This window comes from Ptychodera flava, chromosome 12 (assembly GCF_041260155.1).
Source record: "Ptychodera flava strain L36383 chromosome 12, AS_Pfla_20210202, whole genome shotgun sequence".
Classification (NCBI taxonomy): Eukaryota; Metazoa; Hemichordata; class Enteropneusta; family Ptychoderidae; genus Ptychodera; species Ptychodera flava.
This window is the reverse complement of record NC_091939.1, coordinates 24,566,575-24,592,143: the sequence shown is the minus strand read 5'-3', so window position 1 is coordinate 24,592,143 and position 25,569 is coordinate 24,566,575. Positions and strand designations below refer to the sequence as shown.

Sequence of the window (25,569 nt, the reverse complement as noted above, 5' to 3'; positions counted from 1 at the left end):
CCTCTAAAATCAATCTCTGTTCAGCACCAACTCCACAATGACGCAGCCTATAGAATAAAATGAAACTGTGTATCCAAAATGATTGTTACGATATTTTACTCGTGCACTGATCATCACAAGTATGTCAGAAGAATGCTGGTGTAGCGCTGGTGCCATACTGGCTTGGTACACGCCAAACAATGTAGCGATATTTTGCAATACAAAAAAAACGTACCGAGATGTTGCGATAGGATAACTTGTAGTGCGATTTTTGCTCACGGTAATCGAAATACAGCCGAACCCCATCCCCCCTAAACACAGAAGTTGCGTTTACTGTGCGCGTGTTTGAATTATCCATGGCCCCTAAATCACATTCAGCACTCCCTGGACAAACCACTCACAAATGAATGAGAGAGATTGGAATATTAAAGGACATCTGCTGGATGACCCCTTGTGACCCCACTTCACCCTGTCCTGAGGACTCTGCTGGGTAACCCCTTGTGACCTCACTTCACCCTGTAGTGAGGACAACTTTGTTTTGTCGGAGGAATAACAGAATTACACCGACTCCATGAGCATCACCTTGTTTAGCTAAACTGTTGATGGGCCATGTCGGTGTATAGCACAGTACTTGATATGTGCTGACAAGGGACAGTTTGCCAAGCAGTCGACCCTGCTTGAAAATATATCATTGGCACATTAGAGATCCCAAACAAGAATATAGCCAATTTCTGGTCAATTTTGCAAAGTTCTCTGCAAAGTTTCCTTGAATAGGGTCACATCTGTGTACCTAATCAGGGATTCAAAGGTTTCAAAGCTGTTCATAGGAATGCATAAGACAGGACATCAGACCAACACAGTTATAAGCAAAACGCATGTCAATAACATGAATATTTGCACATTCAACAGGCTAATTTATAAGATGTGATTTGATGAAACCAATCTCCTTACTGTTATAGCGTTCTAACCAGTTCTTGGTCATCAAGAATTGGCTGTTTTTCATTCAATTTCCTTTCAGGGCATTCACTCCAGTATTACCCAAGGCTCCATGGCCTATAATTGCTTGTTGACAATGTATGTACAGACTTGAAGAGATTCCAGAGGAGTGAAAATTTCCCATGAGCAAATAACAGGAAAAGTGAATTTCAACAACTGCCATATGTTCTCAACAAACATTTTTTTTGATGTTTTGGTCACTGGAGGACGGAAGATCATGGTGACTTGTGGCACTGAAATTATTAATCATTAAAACAAAGGCACAACAAACCCACATGTAGGTAAAGTGAAATATAATACTTTTAATCTAAGATATGATTGTTAAATAGTACAGAAAATTACATTAAGATACATGGACTCTTAAAGTAGACTCACATTTTGATAAACTTTACAAACTTCCTCCTTTTCAAAGATTCTGAATTTCTTGTTACATAAGTGTGGGACACCAAACATGAGTCTTCTTTTATTCAGGTTGCCCTGAACTCATATGGAAATACGCCATTTTCAGACCACTATGGCAGCATTAGTAGGTAGTAAGCAGTAGTTGGGAGCAGTAGTTATGGTAATAACTAGAAATTTGATAATTATTGCTATCTAGTGGGAGAATGTGTACAAACGTGAATGATTTGAGAGACTGATGGATAAACACATTATTGGTATAATTGTGCATTGTGCATTAACAATTACGTTATAAAAATCATGATTTGTCATATTGCAAAATTACAATGCCACAAAGAAAGTAAAATAGGTACAGAATGACAAAACTAAACACGGAGTTGTCTCATAGAAACTTTTTGTGGTCTCTTACAAAGTCCTCGCTGAACAGTGTTGTAAAGAGCAAGAGCAGAGGTACAATCAAGTACGGAGAATACACCGCCCCTAGGAAGAGCCTCTCCTGCATGGTTTCTGGTCCCGGATATCGGCTTTCAGAGAAGTCATGAAACAGTATGTGTGCTAGGATGGCTATGACGGTTGTTGCCACATGACTGGAATAGACTAGTAGAGGAATGCGTAACCGTTTGGCTGTGCCTGAAAAAATGGAAACAAAAACACAAACTCAGTGTTGTAACTTGTTATTGTATTCAACTCGACGCCTGACATAAGTTGACCATAGTAAATTTCTTATTTCCCTGTTCAATATTACACACATGCAGGGTTCTCCCTAGACTGAAAGATCCATCGCTCGAGGACGATCCCTACGGGTAAGAGGGAGGAACATAGCGCCCTCGAGCAACAGATCTTCAAGTACATGACAGAAATTACTTTATCTGTAGATTCTTGAGTATGACCCCTTTCAAACACTGCAATTTAACGTACAGGCAGATGTCAGACTGGGGAAAAAAACAAGTTTGAAAATTTTATCTTTGAGAAGAAGTTGCCTGTATGTCAAACATCGTGTCTTGACTAACATACTGCATTTCTTACGGTGCACATGGCACATAAAAAAAATAATGTTTTTTCCCTGAGGGTAAAATCTGTGAGATTTTTCAATTTTTGTTCTGATGGGAGAGGAGATTGACAGTAACCTATCAAACCAAAACTACAACGAATGCTTTTCATTGACCATTCAGTTTCTGGAACTATGTTTAAGAAGCATGATGAAATGTCTCGAATTTGTTCATGAAAATTCTCAAAAAACTGTTAAGAAAATTGAAATGTTTATGGATTTCAATTCCCTTTGTCAACACAACACAATTTCTGGCAGTGATGAAAACTCATAAATTGTTAATTGGTTTCCCTTCAGTCACTTTACAACGGTTCCCCTCTGGGTGCATAAGAAAACTTCATGTGTAATTGGGAACCAAAGCATGTTTAAACACCCACTATTCAGCTTGTCAACACAGCATGTACACATGTAAAGTGCAGCGTTAGTGTTGGCATTTGAATTCTAGTCCAGACCAGAATTCACTTGTCAACAATAACAATGCAATTTACACATGTTCAGGCTGAGCTGACAAGCTGAACACTGTGTATCTCGACATTTTTTAAGGACATCAAAAGTCATTTTGTATTCGTTTTTGAAAAAAAAACATTGAAACCAAAATTGTGGGGGGGGGGGGGGGGGGGGGGGGGGGGAAATCCCAAAAAGTTACAGCTTTTAGCCCTTTGATGTTGGCCTAAGCCGATGTGATGAAGAAATCTTACCCTGAAAGAATGCTGCCGTGGCAACAAAGAAGAAAGGAAATTGGAGGAGCACTTCACAGATGCAAAATGATTTGAACCAAACTGGGGGGTCCATCATCATCGGGTCTTTGAATTTCAAGCAATACCATTCCAGTGTGTCCCTCAACTGTCAGAGAGAAAAAAAAGCAAACAGTACCATTGAGATATCATAATTAAAGCAGGTTGCCATATGCGTATGAGTATAACCCTTGTGTATAAGCCCCTCCCCTGGTATAACTGCAGTTTTGTGTTGCAAATGTACGGGGTTATAACGGGTATTTCCGACATCTTAAGTCATTTTGTATTCACTTTTGAAAAAAGCATTAAAAGTAATTTTATATTCATTTCTGAAAAACCATTAAAAGTAAAATTATTCATTTTCGAAAAAAAACCATCAAAGGTCATTTTATTCATTTTTGAAAAACAGGCAAAGTGTTCATGGCCAGTACTGAACATAAAATATTGAAAATTCAACATTATCAGACATGTATTGTTTCCACCTCAAATATCATCAGAACTACCAGCAACATTTAACTATTTATTTAATAAGACTACAGTGTTTGTTGCTTGAACAAATAAAGAGGTTTTGATATTTTGACCTCTAATGTCAATTCTTTCCTAATACTCTGCATAGGCTATTTTAAATAATTTGTATTGTATTGTAAAAACTTTGTACGTGCATAAGTACAGTTAATACTCATTATATAGTGATTATAGCATCAGAAATTCATGGGCACAATCATCAAAAGAAATATTTTGATTTAAACTGTTAAAAATAAGGGTACTGGATGTGGGATGAATAAACTTTGTGTTCCAAATTGACCTTTCCACAGAATCTGATTATCTGATTTGCTGAAGATAACATTATCAGTCTTAACCCGTGTCAGTGTGTAAATCAATGATATTAGTGTAATAAGGTATACATTTCATAATTGCTGGGACACTAAGTAAATTATCTGTGTTGTGGCCACTCACGATTTGGAAACGTAGGTGGGAAAATTGTTTGATACAGAACATCTCGAGCAAAATTAATTTGCCTGTATTTAATGGGATTCTTTTATAATGTGCACATTATTCCTGCAATAATGGGGCACACTAGTCTTAAATCAACATATTTACTTTTCTTATATGAACTGTATGAAATTCATTTTGACAAAACTGATATGAAAAAATCATAATATGAATTCAAAAAATTATAGAATCAGTTGTTTTGCTAAAACACTTTTGAAACAATTTTATCACGACCTCATTTATCGAAAATGTGGAGGTAGGAACCTAGATACAGTGTTACACCGCGGAGGTAGCCATGGTTACACGCAGCGGAAAGGAAGACTGTACTCTTTGCTGGGACTTTCAGAGCAGAGGCCAAAACTTTCTTGTATTAGACAGCAATGTGAAGTTCAAATTATGGAGGTCTCTTTTCTCTCTCCATGATAAAATCATCTCACTTTGCAAACGTGGAATATATTTGTTTGATTAAAAGCTCTGACACGTTGCAGTCCAACTGGACTTTGCCAAGTGCCTTGCACTCAATCTCTGCAGTTATTCATACATGTACTGACGTGGTCTACATATCTGCAGGAGTTCAAGGGTCGCGATCGCACCCGGCATCTAAAAACTGTCGACACGAAAATACCTTGTTAGGATCTCTGTCTTTCGAATTGTTGCACTCAGTTTGTTACTCACCATCTGAGGGTACCATTCTTTTGGTAAAACGGACTGTGCGTCGATTAAAACCGTAATCGGAATATGTGATGCGAAGTACAGAAAGAAGACTCCATTTAAGATACGCGCCATCTTGAATCACCTGAGGTGTTTGGGGCCCTTTAGGTTTCTGTTGAACTTTCATTCACCCTCGAACAAACAGCGCCGCCACTGGACCTACGACTTTCCGAGTTCATGGCGTAGTAGGCCTGACCCAGTACAGTTGGGAAAGGTTTCTCCAGTTTCCCTTTAGGCTGAGCGACAGAACAAATTCTGGAATCACTCTACCAGAGTGCCCCCAAAAATGGCAGGAAGCCTGAATGTTGCTAGATTGAAATGACACCATGTTGTCTGCATATACGAGCTATATTTGTGCCGAGTTGAATAGGAGAAACACTCAATAGTTGCGTCTACTGACTTGATACTGAAATAAATAAGGTAATTTTCATAAATTTACATATTGACTGTAGGAAATTCCGCTAGGGTAGATGGCAACCCCCCCCCCCCCGCAGGCTACGGCATTTGAATCTAAACAACAAGGTAGGTCACAATGAAAGAAAACTACAGCTTTAATTTCTAATATGTGAAAAGTCCTTTCATAATTATCCAGTGTTCAATAAAGGAAGAATACTGATTTATGATATAATTATATAATTGAGGAAGATATACGTAGTCACAAGGGGAACATGCATACATTATATTTTTACGTGTAAAGTAATGTGGTTGTGACGACATCGTAAGCCAATGGGTGCATCATTTTAATATTACGGTGGCCGTAGAAATCTAGTTCTGAGCAAAGATTCTAGGAAAATGGATTATTGAAATCATTTGAAAAGGTTTATGGTACATGCATGGTATGTATCTTTATTCAATGCAATGCCTCGGCCTATCGCACATTTTTACAGAGAACATACAATAATGAGATAGTCTGTGATAATAAACATTTATACAAATAGTGGTAACTCTTCACGTCTTTTAAATGCGTTTAACGATTATAAAGACAACTAAGAAATTACATTTTCGGGGGTTTTTTTTGACGAAATAAGTTAAAGTTATTTCACTTGGATTTACTCTAAATGATATGGGAATGTAGGTAACCCCGATATCGTCGTAAAACGGACAAATCAATGCAAAATGAAATTAGTTTACAGTAAGCGCCGAACATTTCTGAGTTTCCAGTACATACAGACTCTTTCATGACGTGGAACTTGGCACTCCCACTTGGTAACATTTTGAAAACACATTTTTTTAATGCCAACGGTCGATATTTGACGTAGCGACTGCGCGCGGATCGCGAGATATCGATAAAAACATGTCATTTCCCGAGCGTATTTTTCACATCCCGAAGTTTTACGATCGTTTCTGATTATGACCCGAAATCCCCTGAAGGCTTGTTGTTGTGCTAATTGACGATACTCTAGGGAGTCCATAATAAGTTCGAACGACGCAAATTATTTACCTCCCACTGCGAATACTTTACATACACGTACCATTGTGCCTTTACCTCAGGTAAGTTTTTTTTTAAAACTTCTCCTTAGTTTTTGTCGTTTTCATTATTCTCAATCAGTTGTATTATATTTTTAACTGATACCACATAGATATCAGGGTTTTACGTGTAAAATATTAGCCAACTCTGATGACTACATTTTGTCGTCTGCCAGTGCTGAGACAGCCTGTCGGTCGAAACTAAGTTCCTTTTCGTGAAAATGTATCCATTTGAATATGCAAGAAAATGTACAGTTCGGATTTATATCACTGATATCATCTCCTACCGCGTCAAGGTAGTTTTTTGCCATATTCAGTTTCAAACTGTTGAAATCCTGTCAATATCCATTGCCACTGTATTGTATTGCATTGTCGGACTCGAGTCGGCTATCGCAGTGCGCTCTTTATAGCAAGGCAAAGATGTGTTATACTAAGGTGTGCCGACCGCGCTTATCCAGGGTGTTTCCTTGATGAAATGTTTTTTTTCAAGTCAAATGTACTCGAAATATTTCGACAGTTTTCCTGTAGAAAGGGTTAATCTGTGTGCGACCAGAATTGAGTCACAGACCATCGATGCATCGATTATCAATGGGTAAGAATGCCGAGGCCGTCCCGATTGTTTTCCCAGCGGCTATACTGGTCACCTGTGTGAATTCTGGTAGAATCAGCAAACTCACTTTTTCGGGGTTTTTTTGCCGAGTCAGTAAGACTCAGCTTTCTTCAAAGGGGCATGACCGATCACCGACGCGAGTGGTACCATGGCGTGCAGCAGCGTCAGCATAGACTCGAACTTCCTAGCTTAGTTGACAATGGCCCCAGTGCCGAAAGTTCGATGTTCGAAAGCTGTATTTAGGTGGGCCACCGGAATTCAAACTTTTACTTTTTTGAGGACATGTTTTTATCGATATCTCGCGATCCGGGCGCAGTCGCCACGTCAAATATCGACCGTTGGCATTAAAAATGTGTTTAAACATGTTACCAAATGGGAGTGCCACATTAAATCAAGTGAACATTTAATTTATATGTGGGACAACGAAAGTCGGCCAAAACTTTCTTTTTGCTGTAATTTAAACTATTTTGTTTACCCCGAAAAAAATATGGTACATGGTGGATGTTATGGAGATGTTTGCTGTCGGATGTCTAGTCCAAGGGCTTATCAATGGCATGGTAAGAATGATCAATGAAAGAAAAAAAGTCATAAAAGGAAAATCAGGTAGGGTCGAGACTGAAAACTGCCCAAAACTACCCCTGATGGATTATTTGAGACTAATAACTGATCGGTTTGACTGAGCCCTCCGATCCCTTTTAAAAGATACGTGATTGTTCTGCGTCACAGTGTCACACTAGAAATTGCAACACATGATGTGACATTCTTATCACTGTGACACAGAACAAAATTTAGCCATACCCATGCCAACTTGATATAACATTATTTATAGCACAGAGTGCACATTGTGAGATCGTATATATGTTGGATAGACCGAGAGGCGGGGGGAAGCTAAGAAGATGTGTGGACATTGGTCAGGCATTACTAATAAGTTGCCGACCCGCCTTCACTCAACATATTGAATATGACAGTGAAAATATTCGAAAAAAGTTACAATCTTGTGATGATTCAATACTGAGAAGGGGTTATCGCAAAGAACATGGTCACTGAACTTTATTGAAAATATTTTCAAACAAACAAAACCAAATCCCGGAATTATTGAAAACAGTACCTGAATAAGAACTTACCGCACCCTGAACATAAAATATCGCAGAACAGAATCATGCTAAAAACATTAATATCGAAGGAGTTAGCGTTTCTTATATGTAAATTTTATTCGAAAACAAGCGGAAGGGAGAAAGTTTTAGGATTTCCAATCGTAGACTTTGACCAACGGAAGGTAAAAATATGACGACATTGAAATTTTCTGCATTATGGACTGGACATAAATTACAGGGGGGGGTGGGCCGGTGTTTTTCGAAAAACCGCTGCGTAAAAATAGTGACCCTTCAAAAGTTCATGCACAAAAATTAGTGACCCTCCCCCTTATCCGTGCATGAAAATAAGTGACCCTCCCCTGTTACTCAATACCCCCCAAAAAACCCCGCAATGTGTTAAAGACCCCCTTCTGACTTGCTATACTTTTTAAGTCGCCCTCCCGAAAGGAAGGCAAAATGTGGCCGATATAACGCGTTGTCCAGAAATATCAAATCATATGTGTGTGATAATTCATGTAAATGTACTTTGCTTGAAGTGGCAGGTAAAAAGTGCATGCCTGTACAAAAATGTAATTTTTAGATTTTATCGATAATGTTGATTCACTATACATGTAGTCGACTACAAGAAAACTACGGACGTGTATTTTCCAGTATAAAACTAGCTATATCTGTTCATATACAGATGTTTAATAACTGATATAGATATACTTGATTAGCATGGGTTGTTTACAAGTGCACATGTGAACAAGATATTTGATTTTGGAATTTCTGTCAAAATGTTGATCCACTATACATGGGAGTCTATGACAAAACTATACATGGGAGTCTATGACAACACTGTCAAAAAATTTTCAGAATTAAAAGTTTGCACTATTTGTGCATATATGGACCCTCAATAATTGACATAATTGTGCTTGATTAGAAGAGGGTGGTAAAATGTGCATCTGTGTACAATAACTTTGTTTTTGGAATTTCGCATAAATGTTGATCCACTATACATGGGAGTCTATGACAAAACTGTAAAAAAAAATTTTCAGAATTAAAAATATGCACTATTTGTGTATATATGACCCTGAATAATTGACATAATTGTGCTTGATTAGAAGAGGGTGGTAACACGTGCATCTGTGTACAATAACTTTGTTTTTGGAATTTCGCATGAAATGTGGATCCATTATACATTGTAGTCTATGAAGAAACTATGAATAATTTTTTTTAAATACAAAACTTGGCAAATCTGTGTATTTATGTATGCTTGATTATTGATATTTATTTTCTTGATTAGACTAGAGTGGTTACAAGTCATGTGTGTGTAAGAAATTTGATTTTGGAATTTCACCGAAATGTTGATTCACTATACATGTCAGTCTATGGTGAAACCCTATGAATAATTTTTTTCCAATACAAAAATAGGTAAATCTGTGCATTTATGTACACTGAATTATTGGTAATAATGTTCATGATAGACTAGAGTAGTTTTCAAGTCAATGGTTGTGCAAGAAATTTAATTTTGCCATATCACTTAAATGTCGATTCACTATACATGGCAGTCTATGATGAAACTATGAATAATTTTTTTCCAATAAAAAAATAGGAAAATCTGTGCATTTATGTACACTTGATTATTGGTATTAATGTTCATGATTAGACTAGAGTAGTTTCAAGTCAAGGGGTGTGCAAGAAATTTGATTTTGGAATTTCACTGAAATGTCCATTCACTATACATGGCAGTCTATGATGAAACTATGATAATTTTTTTCCAATACAAAACTTGGTAAACCTGTGCATTTATGTACACCTAATTATTAGTATTAATGGGATGTCATTATGGTCATGCTAGATCTATCAGCCGCCTTTGATACTCTAGACCATGAGATATTGCTCCATAGATTACAATGTCAGTTTGGAATATCCGGTCTAGTGATTCAGTGGCTGAGATCATATTTGACAGACCGGGTTCAGCGTATTTCTGTTAATTCAACTATTTCAGAATGTGCTGTTTTAAGGTATGGTGTTCCCCAAGGTTCTGTACTGGGGCCCATCCTTTTCACTTTGTACACAACTCCTTTAGATGACATTATTTCCGCTCAGGGTTTAGAGTATATGTTTTACGCAGACGATTCCCAGATTTATGTTGTTTGTAAGAGTCCTGAGGACGTTAGGTTAGATCTTGAACAGTGTGTAGCGAATATTCGTCAATGGATGACGTCAAATATGTTGTTTTTAAATGATAATAAGACCGAAGTCATACAATTTTCATCACGTTTTCGCAAGGATAGCACAAAACTTGAATCTTTGAGCGTCGGCTCATGTGATATCATTCCATCAACATCAGTTAGAAACCTAGGAGTGTTACTTGACTCTGACGGTTTTATGTCTAGTCATGTAAATAACTTATGTAAATCGGCCTTTTTTGCCTTGTATAAATTAGGTAAAATTCGTTCCTTGATTGATGCAAATACGACAGAGAAATTGGTCCATGCTTTTGTCACATCGAAATTAGACTATTGTAACGGCCTTCTTTATGGTATTCAAAATTATCACCTCGACAAAATTCAGTCTGTACAAAATGCTGCAGCACGACTGGTTACTCGTACAAAGAAATTTGAACATATTACACCTGTATTATTTAGACTTCATTGGTTGCCAGTAAGGGAAAGGATTAAGTTCAAAATTAACCTCCTTACTTTCAAAATACTCATTGGCAACTGTCAGATTACCTTAAGTCATTGATAGATATCCAAGTACCTCATCGCAATCTTCGCTCGTCGAATAAAGTTCTTTTAACTAGGCATGATACAAGGTACACTACTACAAACTATGGTCTTAGGGCTTTTTCAGTGGCTTCCCCGATTTTATGGAATGATCTGTCTTTAGATGTTTTCTGTCCTAGAGTTTTCAATTGACACATTTAAACGATACTTGAAAACTTGTCTTTTTAGAGATTGTTATAGTATGTTTTGTGATATGTGATTTTAATTACCTCCTTTATTGTAGAATGTACAGAGCACTGAGACGAAGTGGAGTGCGCTTTTAAGAAATAAATAATAATAATTATAATAATAATATTCATGATTAGACTAGAGTGGTTTCAAGTCAATGGTTGTGCAAGAAATTTGATTTTGGAATTTCACCAAAATGTTGATTCACTATACATTTTAGGCTATGAGGAAACTACAAATAACTCATAGGTTATCTGATCCTAAATTGTTATTCAAAAGTTGTTCGACCTGAAGCTTCCAGTTGTTATTGATGACACTATGCACTATTCTGAACAGTTGTATTCTGTCAATGTCCTCAAAAAATTAAAAAATGTACATACAGCGACATGAACTTTTGACACCGACCTATACCCAATGTATTGTCAATGGGAGAATGATGTCAAATAAGTAATCTCCCAAATTGTTATTGAAAGAGTTATTATAGGGGACAGTTATGCACAATAGTGTTGAATAAGTAGAAATCATGACAACTTAAATCAATGTGGCTGCTTGGATCATCAATACATTGTTTATTATACCTGAAATTTGCGCCCGAAGGGCGCGCCGAAAATGGTAATGGCAGAAAATGAAAGTGCCAGGAGGTATTTTTTTCTTTTTCAGTATTCTATAACGTGCACATGCATTTCAGCTTTGATGCATGAAAAAAGGTGACCCTCCCCATAGGCTTGCACAAAATTTTATGACCCTTCAAAAATGCTTGCGCGAAAAATGGCGACCCACCCCAAAAAACACCGGCCCACCCCCCCTGTAATTTGTGTCCAGTCCCTTATCCACTTTATATGTAACTTTTGTAAGTTGTAATAAGAATCAATTAGACGAGTTGTATGTGTTCAACACTTAAAATTAATGATTTCAAAATGCCGTGATAAACCTATGAAGTGTTCGACGACCTGTGGGACGTTCTCAAGTATACTGCCACGGAAGTACTCCCCCCCCCATGGACTGTACCAATATTGTTTAGGGGTGGCCGAAGGGTTTGAGGGACTGAATAAATGATGGAGAGCAATGGTTTCATCTATACCCTGGGCGGCGATGGCTTGAGCCTGCCGATAAATGCCATGTTGAAACTAAATTGATTTTTCATTTAGAATAAAACCAAAAGTTTTATAGTTTTGGAATGTGTTCAGAGTGATTAAGAAGTTATCTATTCGTAATGCCTTTGTCCGCATCTTACAGATAGCCGGACAAGTATGCAATTCTGGCACCCCACTTCACACATTCTACAAACCCTTTTTTGCCGGGAATATTATCCTAGTATTCATTTCGATACCTCCCTTCACACATTCTAATACAGCGGCATCTTTTTATTGTAGTTGAACTTACAAGTAATTGAGAAAGTTGAACTAGTACGCAGTTTTAACTTCAAGGCAAACACGTCTGTACAATGTGCATGAACACAGGAAAGTTTTAACGGCTATATTGATTTGATTTGATTTGATTTGAATTTATTAGGCAAATATTCAGAAAAACGAAAAATACAAAATGTTAAAGTAAATACACAGAAATACAAATAAAATTACACCAAACACAATTACAATGTTACAATTAAAGGAAACGCCACTGAATATTACTTGCCGAGGATTGCACAAAAAGTTAAAAACTTTTTTCCATTGTGGTCCTCAAATATTATAACTTACCATTTAGGATTAACTGGACTAGTACATAGTTAAACTTACTTGAGAAAGTTGAGAAGACAGAATGTAGGATTTATTGAACTAACAGTAGTTTAACTCTGGCAAACACATTGGCTATAAATAACTAGTTGCCATGTGACAGTGGGTATCATGGGAAATTGTGGCGTTTGTCGGCTATCAAAAAAGTTGTCGATAGTCAATGTCAAATGTCAATGGGGGCTTTCCCTGTCTTGTAATGAAAAGCCTGAATATGGTATGTTTAAATGTCAAAATTGTTATTGAACTTAGGTCAATTAAAATGTTTCTGTGATAATAAAGGATGAATTCTAAACAATTTATTGAACTTAAGTCAATTAAAATGTTTCTGTGATAATAAACGATGAATTCACAACAATTCAGTTTGGAATAATAAAATCATTGTCGAACACATAATGGGGCTTTCGTCATCGGCGTCATGTTTCGTTTCTAATCATTTTTTTTGGAATTCTCGAGCGTCGTATGTAACGAATTAAACCATTTGTTATCGTCTCCTCGCAGACTATCTGTAGCAAATACTTGAAGATGACCCCACGGATATCATATTTCATTCTCGGAAAAAACGCTTCATTTTAACCCTAGCCAACTCTGTCTGCATATGTTTTCAAGAGACGACCCCTTTGCGATATTTATCAAATATGCTACCAGCGTTCGTTCAAATCTCGCATTACGAATTACATCTCTTAATCCAGCTGCTGTGCCCGAAAAAGATAGTTGTCGTACTATAGTGTGTCAATGGACACAGGTATAGCCATAACCTTACAGGAATTTTTCCATTTATTTCGTTCTGGGAAATGTCATGGAAAACGAATACATTTTCTCATTTTCCTACATGAAACATGTTGAAATAAACTATACAAACAGTATTAAATTGCATTATCCATTATGTATGTATAATCGTTGACAGTATAGGGAGCTGTGTCCGGTAAATACACTCTCATATCGTTGACATTTGTTGAATTCTACTCGCGCTTAGAATACTGCGGTAAGTTAACAATATTGGACATATCGAACACACACACAGAGACAAACACACACACACATCAGGGCTGGAGCTGCAGGGGGCAGGTACGCCCCCCCCCTCCCCCGCGGCTGTAAATATATGTAAATTACGTAAATGCCGATATGTAAATATACGTAAATTACCCAAATCCTAGCTAAGTCAGGTTTCTTCCCCTTCGCAATTTGGTCAGCTAGGCGACGGCTCTTTACTGTGTAAAGACTTGGCAAGACCAGGCTACGGCCCTGGACTGTGTAAAGTCTTGGCAAACTCTTACTGATATACTGATAGACTCGCGGCAGATATGTATGCAGCTGCAGTATACTGTGTCTGTGTAGTTTTCCTATATCAGACCAAGAACATATAAATGATGCACAGAAAACCGTATCAAACTTCAAGTTGAGTTCGTTCACGGTCGATGATTGCGGTATAGGAAAACGCCACGACACTGCACCGTTATTTAGATGTCAACACTCAACAAGATTGGCGCCGAAGAGGAAATGAGTAAAAAAATTCTCAGAAACAAAGTTATAAATAACATTTTCAAAATTTGCATATCTCGCCGCAGTCTGTTTATTAAAAGAGTTATCAGCTATAATATCTTCTGAGCGCCCAAGCGTATTAGGAGTGTAATGAAATTTTAAGAAGTATAGAGAAACACCTGTTATCAATTAAGATGAATCGGCAGTGGTCTAAACTTGTCAGCAAACGCCGTGCTTGGCATCCATCCACTTTGCACACCTGTCCTGTACAGTAGTGTAGTATTATCTCCGTCTATACGAGAAAGGATAGTACTATATGCCACAGACAAGGTAAAATATGCGTGCCAATCCGGTGACTCGAGCGCGCTCGACGTTGCGATTTCGGCCATCCCCGAGACATGTCAAGTGATAACAATAAGTTGTTTATTCTATTTTTCATTTTTCATATCCCAAAATATCCAGTCTCTCCCTAAATCAGCCCCCGGTTCATTAATTTAGCTAATAAGCTTATGTATGTAAATTAAGGAGCCAGCAACTTAGATTTTCTCAGTTTTCATTATCCGTGTTATGAAACCAGCTAAATGCTAGCTTACTTTCAGATTCTGTTTAGGCCTATATCAAACAAGCTCATTTCTATGGTGCACAGAATCCTACGTAGGTTGTTCAAGTCTGCAGTTGACATGTACACAGGTCAGGTGCGCATGCACACGTTTTGTAAGTTTTTTACAAACAATATTGTTATCAGCCAAAATAGCGCGCTGAACACGGTACTTAATAATTAGAGGTTATTACCCATTATCATATACCCATGCCCATATTGCTACATCCTAGTGACGTTCGCCGTAAAATATCAGCCGTGATGTTTCACGGTAAACGTCGAGATATGCACGATGAACGTCATCAGTTTTAGAGTTTTCCCGAACTACATTAGCAGTTTGTTGGTAAACAACGTAAACAACAAAATGGCTGCCGCTCCCCGCCTGCGAAGTGATGTCGCCGACGTAAAAACTTGAAGGGCTTCGAGGAACACTAGTATTTCTGGTTGCAAAATACGGGAATATCACGTTGAGTCTTGAAATGTTTTCCCATGGTATTATTTTGGTCAAGTTCTAGCAAACATTCTGCCGTTCGCACGGCGCCGGCACTGTGCACGGTCTCCACCGAACAGGTAGTGAGCGCGTGGCGTGACAGCGATGTCGCGCGCGCGACGACTGTTGACATGGCAACTCGAAGGGTAAACTAACAAAATGGCGTCCTCTCCGCGCGAGCTCCGTGCCGTACGACGATCGAAATCAGGGTAGATATAAAAGCTGAGCAGTTTTTGATCGGGTACAGTTGTAATAGCTTATTGCACCTTAAAATATTCCTGCTGTATGACGATTTTTGTATCCCGGTGTCTTTCTTCTTGGGTTTCATTGAGATATGGACGACTTGCAGCGATGTCGCGCGTGATTGTTGACATCTTCGTCGAATACTTTATGAATGAAGCCTGTTCACATAATCATTCTGATATTTATGCGCAAGGCGTAATAAAGTAAAGCCTCAAAATTTAAGGTTTTTCGTTCTATTAATAAAAATTCCCTAAAATTATGGGCATGGGTATATGATAAATCGGTTATTACCCAATATCGCCTGTTCCTTGTGTCGTGATCAGCATTCGTGTCATTTGTGCTGCGTCAGACACTCGACTTCGTCTCGTGTCTGACGCAGCACAAATGACACTCATGCTGATCGCCTGTTCCTGTGTCGTATCAGCATGAGTGTCATTTGTGCTGCGTCAGACACGAGACGAAGTCGAGTGTCTGACGCAGCACAAATGACACGAATGCTGATACGACACAAGGAACAGGCGATATTGGGTAATAACCGATTTATTATACCCATGCCCATAATTTTAGGGAATTTTTACTGATAGAACGAAAAACCTTAAATTTTGAGGCTTTACTTTATTACGCCTTGCGCATAAATATCAGAATGTTTATGTGAACAGGCTTCATTCATAAAGTATACGACGGAGATGTCAACATCACGCGCGACGTACATCGCTGCAAGTCGTCCTATCTCAATGAAACCCAAGAAGAAAGACACCGGGATACAGAAATCGTCATACAGAAGGAACATTTTAAGGTGCAATATGCTATTACAACTGTAACCGATCAAAAACTGCTCAGCTTTAAATCTATCCTGATTTCGATCGTCACGTACGGCACGGAGCTCGCGCGGAGAGGGGACGCCATTTTGTTAGTTTACCTTTAGAGTTGCCATGTCAACAGTCGTCGCGCGCGCGACATTGCTGTCACGCCACGCGCTCACTACCTGTTCGGGGGCCGTGCGAACGGCAGAATGTTTGCTAGAACTTGACCCAAAAAATACCATGGGAAAACATTTCAAGACTCAAGGTGATATTTCTGTATTTTGTAACCAGAAATACCCGTGTTCCTCGAAGCCCTCCAAGTTTTTACGTCGGCGACATCGCTTCGCAGGCGGGGAGCGGCAGCCATTTTGTTGTTTACGTTGTTTACCAACAAACTGCTAATGTAGTTCGGGAAAACTCTAAAACTGATGACGTTCATCGTGCATATCTCGACGTTTACCGTGAAATATCACGGCTGATATTTTACGTTGAACGTCACTAGGATGTAGCAATATGGGCATGGGTATATGATAACTGTCAATATTTGATCTCTCATGTATTTCCAATCTGTCTGTGGTCGACTTGGATATACCTATTCTGTTTTGTTTTGTTTTGCTTTATTTTCTGGTTTTAGGACTGTCTCACACTGTCAGTTGCTGTCGCTTGCACTCAAAGTAACTGTTGATTCATTGCGATTTGCGGCAGTAATGGTCGGTTCAAACGATCTCACATTTGCAGACACCACAGCTGTCTTAGCCCTGCGACTGAGCAATTTCTGTATCGATCTCCTCACTTGGCGGTTTCCAATACCGTACAAGAGAGGGTTCAAAGCGGAGTTCAGAAAAACGATAAAATTGGTGAAGTTAGACACGATATTCGGCACACCCGTCTCAGTCACGTCATCAATGAAAATGCATATCAGTCCGGGTAGCGTACACACCAGGAAACATCCCATTGTGACGCACAACACCTTTGCAGCTTTCCTCTGATCGACCGTCGTCGTCGGCGGCGCTGTTTTCCCAAGTGACTGGCCAGGGGGATTGTTCACCTCGGTAGGAGTTCGGTGTAAGTGTTCTACACTTCGGTGGATCTCTCGTATCCTCTTGACTTGTTCGCTGGCCGTGCAAAATATCAGTCCATAGAGCACCAACATTATGGTTACTGCATAAAACGAACAAACGTGAACATAGGAATTTTATAATTTAAAAGAAATAAGAGTCTATGATGCATTCGCATGCAAACATATACACAATATTCTAAAATTGAGCAACTTTGCAGATGAGTTTAAATTAGGAAGCATAAAAAGAAAAAAAATAAGACGAATCTATGTGCATTTATTACGTATGGCTTGGAAACATTTCTCTGTACTGATGAAGACGATATTGTTCTGTTGAGGTCACTCGAACGGTGTGGTCGATAGTCGGTCTAAGATATAATCAAATTTTACATTGTCTCACAATTACATGTATTATTATTTTGTGTATACCCGCTCCAGGCGGGTATACACAAAATCTCTGTACAACACGCTGCATGTAGCAAGGGCCGCCAGGCGCAGCGGACGCTATCTGGAGCGAATTGTACCCAAGTCGACTCGGAACGTTTGTGTTTTTTTTTGGGGGGGGGGGGGGGGGGGGGCGTTTGGGGGAGTGTAATATTTCAAGGTCCCAAAAGAAGAGCTAGAGCAGTTACTCTTTGCCAGAATATCAACAGTACTGTTGCATGTCATGACAGACTTTCAGACCATGTCAAGAGACTGAACATCTGCACAGCATCGCCGCGACTGGCAGAATAGGCAATATGCGCCTACGCGTATCTTGAAAATGTGGCGTGATGACTTCCAGACGTTCCCATCCCAAACCTACACGACGCCCGTCAACAAAACAATGAAGACATGTGTGCGAGCAGCTTGGTAATCGTGAATTCAAGTCTTGACAAAAATTAAATGTTTAGACACATGTATACGTTACTGCTCATTTTCATTCCATGCAATTAATCCAAAACAATAGTGCTCGATTTACATACACACAACAAGCGTTGTAAAAGTTTCTGCGTCATTTGCGGAGGCAATCACTTTGAAAAGCTTAAAACCGTTATAAAACTATCACCAGCGTTTTAATTGGGCCTTCAAGGAACATTGAACACCTAATTTTAGAAGGTGATTTAGATAAAGGTGCGATATAGTGGTACATTTTTAGAAATTGAATCTAATCCCGTCACATATTTCATCGAGGGTCTGCCAAGTTACTTATCGATGTCTATGTCACTAATGTTTTTACGCATGGGTGAGATTACAAGCTGAACGTGTCCGCTGTATAATGCCTTATCATCATTTCATTCTCAAACTATCTTAACCGGCATTTCCCTGTTCTTTTCCCCTGTTTCTTCCAGAACTCGCTAGACCTTTCATTCTGACCAGATTTTCTATCTTCTCAACCCACAAATTTCTCTAATGCTACAGCTCCCCGTTTCAATGCGTCAATGATTTTCACTAAACAAAATCCTCATTTCTACTCCATTTTTTCGAATATTAGTTCTTTCAGTTATTAATTTTGGCTTGGTGGCCAAACTATCACCCGATTAAAACTGCAAATCTTTTCATTATATATATTTGAACAAGTACAGCGTGTAACCTCCACAAATGTAATAATCTCCACAAATGTAATATCAACCACAATTGTAATAAAATCAACCACAAATGTAATAAAATAGTCAACCATTAATGTAACAACCCGCAACCACAAATGTAATAAACAAATTAACCATAAATGAAAGAAAACTCAACCATAAATGTAATAAACTTGAACTTGCATATGTGATCATTTGTTTATCAATGCCCCGAGTAAATAATAACTTTAATAAGAATAGTGTGATGTTATTGCATACTTTCCTGAAACTAGAACAAAATTAGACATCCTGGCATCCCTAGTGAAGAAACAAACTTCAAGTGGGACAACATAGGAATACAGACAATCTATCGATTATTCCACACAATTTATCCACAGAAGACGAATTTGAGGCGATCGGTTAAGAAAGTAGGGCAATTTTCGAAAAAACGGCGTTAAAGGATCGTAGTGTTATACAGTCTTCCCCACTCTGGAGTAGAGACTGCACTGACGTTCAGATTACAGCTGTGTCTAGCCATGGCCAATCAGTTCTGTACACAAAACAGGGAAACGTAAAATACACTTTCAAATATGCAAAACACACTAAACACAAACAATTAAGAAATGAATAATGTGTGGAGTTGCTTCCCTTATTACATAGATCAATATTTAGGGGCTAATTCCTCAATTGCAACGACAAAATAGATTAATTACATTTATGGTTGATAAGTATTACATTTATGGGTGATTTTTTTATTACATTTATGGTTACCATTTATTACAATCGTGGTTGGTGTTTTTATTACATTTATGGTTGATTTTTGTTACATTTATGGGCGATATTACATTTATGGGTGCATTTTATTACAATTGTGGTTGATATTACATTTGTGGAGATTATTACATTTGTGGAGGTTACACAGGTGACGTCGTCCTTTAGTCCATTCGTCCATTAGGCTAGAGCTTTGTGAAGTGAAACTTAGATTTTTAATGCATATAAGCGGCAAAAATTCAAAATAATGCAAAAACCAAAAGCACACAATATTTCTCCGCAATATCGCAATATTTGATAACGTACTTCTTCATTTATGTTGACCTACCTTGATCAAATTCCGAGTTGCTGCGATTCTATTTAGGTATGTATATATAATATATATATATATATATATATATATATATATATATATATATATATATATATATATATATATATATATATACACACACACACACATACACACTAAACATGTTAGCCTAATAAGAGAATTTCTCACATATATATATATATATATATATATATATATGTATATATATATATATATATATATATATATATATATATATATATATATATATATATATATATATATATATATATATATATTATATATATATATATATATACTACAGGTGTCTACCATGGCATAATTTCTAAATAGGAAGCCGGTTTTTTTTCATATTCAACAGGACATATCTCTGCATGTATCGAACCGATTTTCATCAAACAAAATGCAATCAATTGGTCTTCAATATATATATATATATATATATATATATATATATATATATATATATATATATATATATATATATATATACATACACACACACATACACACTAACATGTTAGCCTAATGAGAGAATTTCTCATATATATTGCAACTTGGAAAGTTACAAGGATTATTATCCGAGTTACTGCGATTCTATTCTTTAATATATATATATATATATATATATATATATATATATATATATATATATATATATATATATATATATATATATATATCCTTTCTAAAAGCTATACATTGTTGCATGATTGTGTATTACACATTACACATTTCCCTACACATCTGAATCCGAAACTGAAGTGTAACGGCGGAAGACTATAACAATAGTCTTTTGTTCTCGTTATTAATATTATTGAAATGTTATTAGTCCATAGGTCACGCTTTTTGTTGATGTTTCTTGGAAAGATTTGCGTTCAATCGGATTAAAACTATGATACCATATGTCATAATATTGAGTGTCGCCAGACTTGCATGTTTTTGTAAGATGTGGGCGAAGGGTTGGTAAATGTCTAGGTCATAATTGTTGCCTTTTATGGAGACATTAAATTTTTTTTTTTACTCACCCGGAATACTGTACCATAATATACACATGAACATGATATAAGAAAAGGTCACATAGATATCATAGCCACACGTCCTCTCCAATGAGACTCCCATATCTCTCGTCTCAGACTTGCGCCATCCCAATAAGGGAGCGAAACCGGCCATAATTGAGAGTAACCAGAACGCTATAGTACACACCCAACAGCTCTCTGCTTTGTCATCAGTGCTGGATACCTGCGACCAGTCGGGAAATATCAACGACAAGGACCATAGGGTCATAAGGCGTTATCAGTCGTAGCAAGAGTGTGAAAAAATTAATAAATTTATCATTATGAATACTGTCCATAAAAACTATATATTTCTGTTATTATTGTATACTTCCAAAAGAACCCTACTGCACTCGAATCCTGAATGATGATTGGCTTTCATGCCAAATTCACGCAGTTATACTACAGACCCTCTTATAATATATTTATGATTACAATATTCTTTAAAAAATAATGTTTCTGTCATTATTGTACAGTTACAAAAGTACCCTACAGCACTCTAATTCTGAATGATGATCAGTGTTTATGCCAAACTCATGCAGTTGTAGCACAGACACTCACAAATATGGTCAATATAGTTGCAGCACTGCCAGCAGTACGGTAACTTGATGCGCCCGGTCACTGTACTGCCTCGGGCAGACTCTCTGAGCAGTAAATTATTTAATGTTTAGAGAGTCTGCCGAGGCAGCACTGTGACCTTGCATATAAAGTTACTGCGCAATTCTGCTGCTGCTACTATTATTTGAGGGTGTGTGCTACAACTGTGTGAATTTGGCATAAAAACTTATCATCATTTAGGATTCGAGTGTTGTAGGGTACTTTTATAAGTATACAATAATGAAAGAAATATTGATTTTTTATCAAGAATATTCATACTCGTAAATTTATTAATAATAGGGTCTGTAGTACAACTGCGCGAATTTGGCATGAAAACTGACCATCATTCAGGATTCAAATGCTGTAGGGCACTTTTGTAAGTATACAATAATGACAAATATTTAATTTTATAAACAGTATTCATAATCATAAATTTATTTTTTTTACTCTTGCTATTACTGATAATGCCTTGTGCCCCTGTGCAAAGACACGTTCAATGTTAATTCACCGACAAACGAGGTTATTTTTCAAGTTATGAAGTTGGGCGTTTCTCGCTAAGAAAGAGACCATTCGGGTGAGGTCAGAATTAGTTATCCAACTTTGTTATCCATGTTCCGAGATGTGAGGCAGAGCAAGTAGTTTCCAAAGTATTTTTAGCGTAAAATCATGCGCTTCTTTTGCAACAGCAACAAGGTGGAACTTGTTGACTGTTCTCGCGCGTACTGCAGATTTGCCCATTTGGCAATCCCCTCCAAAGACTGCAAAGAATCCATGATCCCTCCCAAAATCAATGCTCTGTAAGCCTATCCGATGAACATGGTATAAACGTTTCTCCCGAGAAGAGTATTCAGGTTACAAGGCAAGTCTTGAAGATCTTCTGTATATGATTTTAAGTACATTGGTGAAGAATAGGGAAGTGGAACTTTAACTGTTAAAAGTCGTCCCTTTATGATGCCAGGCAACGCAATTTTTTATTTTGCTATTCATTGCGCTTCTGCAGCGATCGACGTTTATTTAATTAAGTACCGTGACACATCAAATTCCGCCGAAATAGTTTTTTTTTTGACCATTACGAAAGATCAAATACTGACTTTGTCAGTGATATTGCACCTGTGTATCTCTAGGTTGTACAAACACAGTGACAGTAGTTGCAGCGCCGCCTTTTACTGAAAGGTTCAACTTCGACCTCCAGGGCTGAGTCTTGCTTGTAAAAAAATTAAATCACATTTGAGGGATTTTATAACCAATTTACTGTCGTCAAGAGAACTATATACACGTAAGGTGACAACAGCTGTAATGTTTTACGATGATTTCACTATCTTCGTTATATAAAACCTTTTACTTTCTCTTATTCCTGAAGTATGACGAGATACCTGGTGAATGTATGTTGTACACGCGTACATATGCAATCATGTTATTGTTGACATTGTGAATGACGGTCGCGAACTGAATTTCCTTTTTCAACAACATATTTGACATATTCCACATCAGGCTGCAATTACAAGCTGAACACAAAATGTTTCAATATGATTTCATGGACTGTCGAATATTATCAAGTGTTTTGTAAACAGAACCCCAAAAATGCCATACTCATGGCCGATCCATCGTTGGTTCTTACTCAAAAGATAGGTCCGCTGAATTTTACTGGAAAACACATCAAAAACTATAGCATGAATGCCCTCAAAGTTTAACAAGCCGTAATTTCTATGTATTTCATTGTTTTAACACATACTGCTGTGCGGCATATGTTTTCATGTCCGAAATTGTTCTTCTTCTTCTGTCAGTGGGATTGAAGATATCTTTGCATGTCCACAGTTCTTTCAGTATGTGTTAAGATGCGACTGATATTACCTGACTTCTGAAATTACTCAAATTTGAAAAGAAGAAGACATTGACTTTGTCCCTTTATCGTTCGCAGCGTAATCAGAGCAAGAATTCGCGAGTAAATTCCTCATTTATAAATTTCCACAATGGGCTAAATAAAGAAAAGGGTTTGTTTTGATTTCTCATCGGAGTCCGACCTTGACTATGATCGCTAGAAAAAAGTAAACATACATATGACCGTGTGCTACGCTCGTGAATAGTATCGATATATCGCACCGCTCGTATTCCTCAAAATGCTGCACGCGAGGTCATTGGTTAATGTCGGACGGTCGGATCATATGTACTCTGCAAAGTTTTCAAAAGTTGAGGTATCGTCTGTGAAACTAGCCGCGTTTTAGAATGACCGCAAGCACGATGTAAACATTTCTGTTATACGTTGATCTCATGTCGATGGTTTGATATTAATTGTGAGACAATTTTGAACATAAAGGAAACGAACATGAAAGTATAAAATCATTTTTTACTTTTTGCCGAAATGACAAGGGATATAGCCTAAGTAAGCTTGAGAAAAAACACCATTTTCATGAAAAATGAAGCTGCTCAATATTGAATATATCAAAAACCTTTAAGTTGACCCAAGCTCGAGACATTACTCACCTTAAGGGAAAAGTTATTGCTATGTAGCGGTCGATGGCGATTAGCAGGAGATGGGCGACCGATCCTAGAATGAAGAACATCGTGACGGAACGACTGAGCACGCAATCCAGCAGAGTCCCATAGCCGCCATTCTGCTCGGCAACGTATACGGGAACATTCACCGCTCCGACGAGTAAGTCAGCGATCGCCAGGGAAACAATGAATATGTGCGTGATTGTGTGAAGATATCGGTTGCGGTATAGAGCTGTCATAACGATCAAGTTCAGTATAATGCACGGGACGGAGATGACAACCAGACCCACGAGACTTATCCACTTGACAGGCATCGTATCAGTGCATGACGACGGTCGGTAAACTGACGGTTGGTGCTTTTGTATAACTCCTGCAAATGAAAAGTTCTGCGTGGAGGACTCTCTCTATTTCTGTCAAAAGGTATGCGTACAGTACAACTATACCAATAGGCATCGGTGCATGACTTGACATCGACTTCCACTTTAAATTTGTTGCGGTCGAAAATTCATTGTATATCCATCCGCCAGAATGTGAGGTTTGAATTCCAATGTAAGTAAACTTAATTCTTCAACTTCAATAACGGTGCTGCTGTGATCCGTCACTGTCAATATAAATATGTCAATCGACTTGGTTGAGATCGATATCGTGGTTTGGTATTGGAAAAGCTTATGCCAGCAAAAGCGGAAGCCTTTCAAAACAGTCCTGTAATACCGACCTTCTGTTTTGTTTCCTTGTTTGCTGCTTTACGATTTTACGATTACAATTAATTGTCTTCATGCACGGATTACCTCGGGGACACCGAACTTTCGCGATGTAACGCTGTTGGCATCGCGAGTGTTCACTATTGTTCGCCGTGTCTGTCCTCAAAAGCTGAGCACTCGGCGAGGGTGCATGCAGCCTCGCTTTCAATCCAGATACCAGAAAGCGGAATTATATACAGTGCTCAAGCACTGTTTTAAATCACACGATAGCAAAATTATGTGAACTATGCGTGTGTGTTTGTGTTCACAATTTGTTCCACATATTGAATTAATATTCTCTTCCGAATCGGCTTGCAGAAAGCATTGCCATAATGATAACTACACTACGACAAGTGTCAGTGCCCTGGCTATAAATAGGACCAGTACATTGTGTTTACTGATAAAAATCGACGAAATCGGACTGCGCTTTGTTGTTTCTCCAGCATCTGGAAGTGAAGACGACATTTCATGACAGTTGTACCAAAGAATCTATGTGATAGGGTGGTACTGCTGCCGTCTTCTGCATGTTGTACGGATTTCAAGATTTTATCTTACAATTATTATCTTCGCCAGTTACAAACACTGTAGGTTAATATGTGAACCCCAGAGCTGAAAGAGATTCTTTCGCTAAATTTCGAAAACAACCACAGTTGCCG

General features: G+C 37.9%; 1 protein-coding gene and 1 long non-coding RNA gene across 2 annotated transcripts; both read right to left on the bottom strand.

Annotated features, from left to right (window-relative positions):
* Positions 1-1,257: 1,257 nt before the first annotated feature.
* Positions 1,258-4,984, bottom strand: LOC139145474 (sigma intracellular receptor 2-like). The gene is made up of 3 exons (XM_070716673.1): positions 4,825-4,984; positions 3,121-3,265; positions 1,258-2,004 (listed from the first exon to the last, which is right to left on the bottom strand). The coding sequence occupies exons 1-3, from the start codon at positions 4,933-4,935 to the stop codon at positions 1,757-1,759; spliced, it is 504 nt and encodes a 167-aa protein (XP_070572774.1). The 5' UTR covers positions 4,936-4,984; the 3' UTR covers positions 1,258-1,756.
* An 11,572-nt stretch (positions 4,985-16,556) lies between these two features.
* Positions 16,557-24,908, bottom strand: LOC139146119 (uncharacterized). Its single transcript, XR_011555086.1, has 3 exons — positions 24,162-24,908; positions 21,057-21,270; positions 16,557-17,480 (listed from the first exon to the last, which is right to left on the bottom strand). It is a non-coding gene; the product is annotated as an uncharacterized lncRNA (long non-coding RNA).
* Between the last annotated feature and the right edge of the window lie 661 nt (positions 24,909-25,569).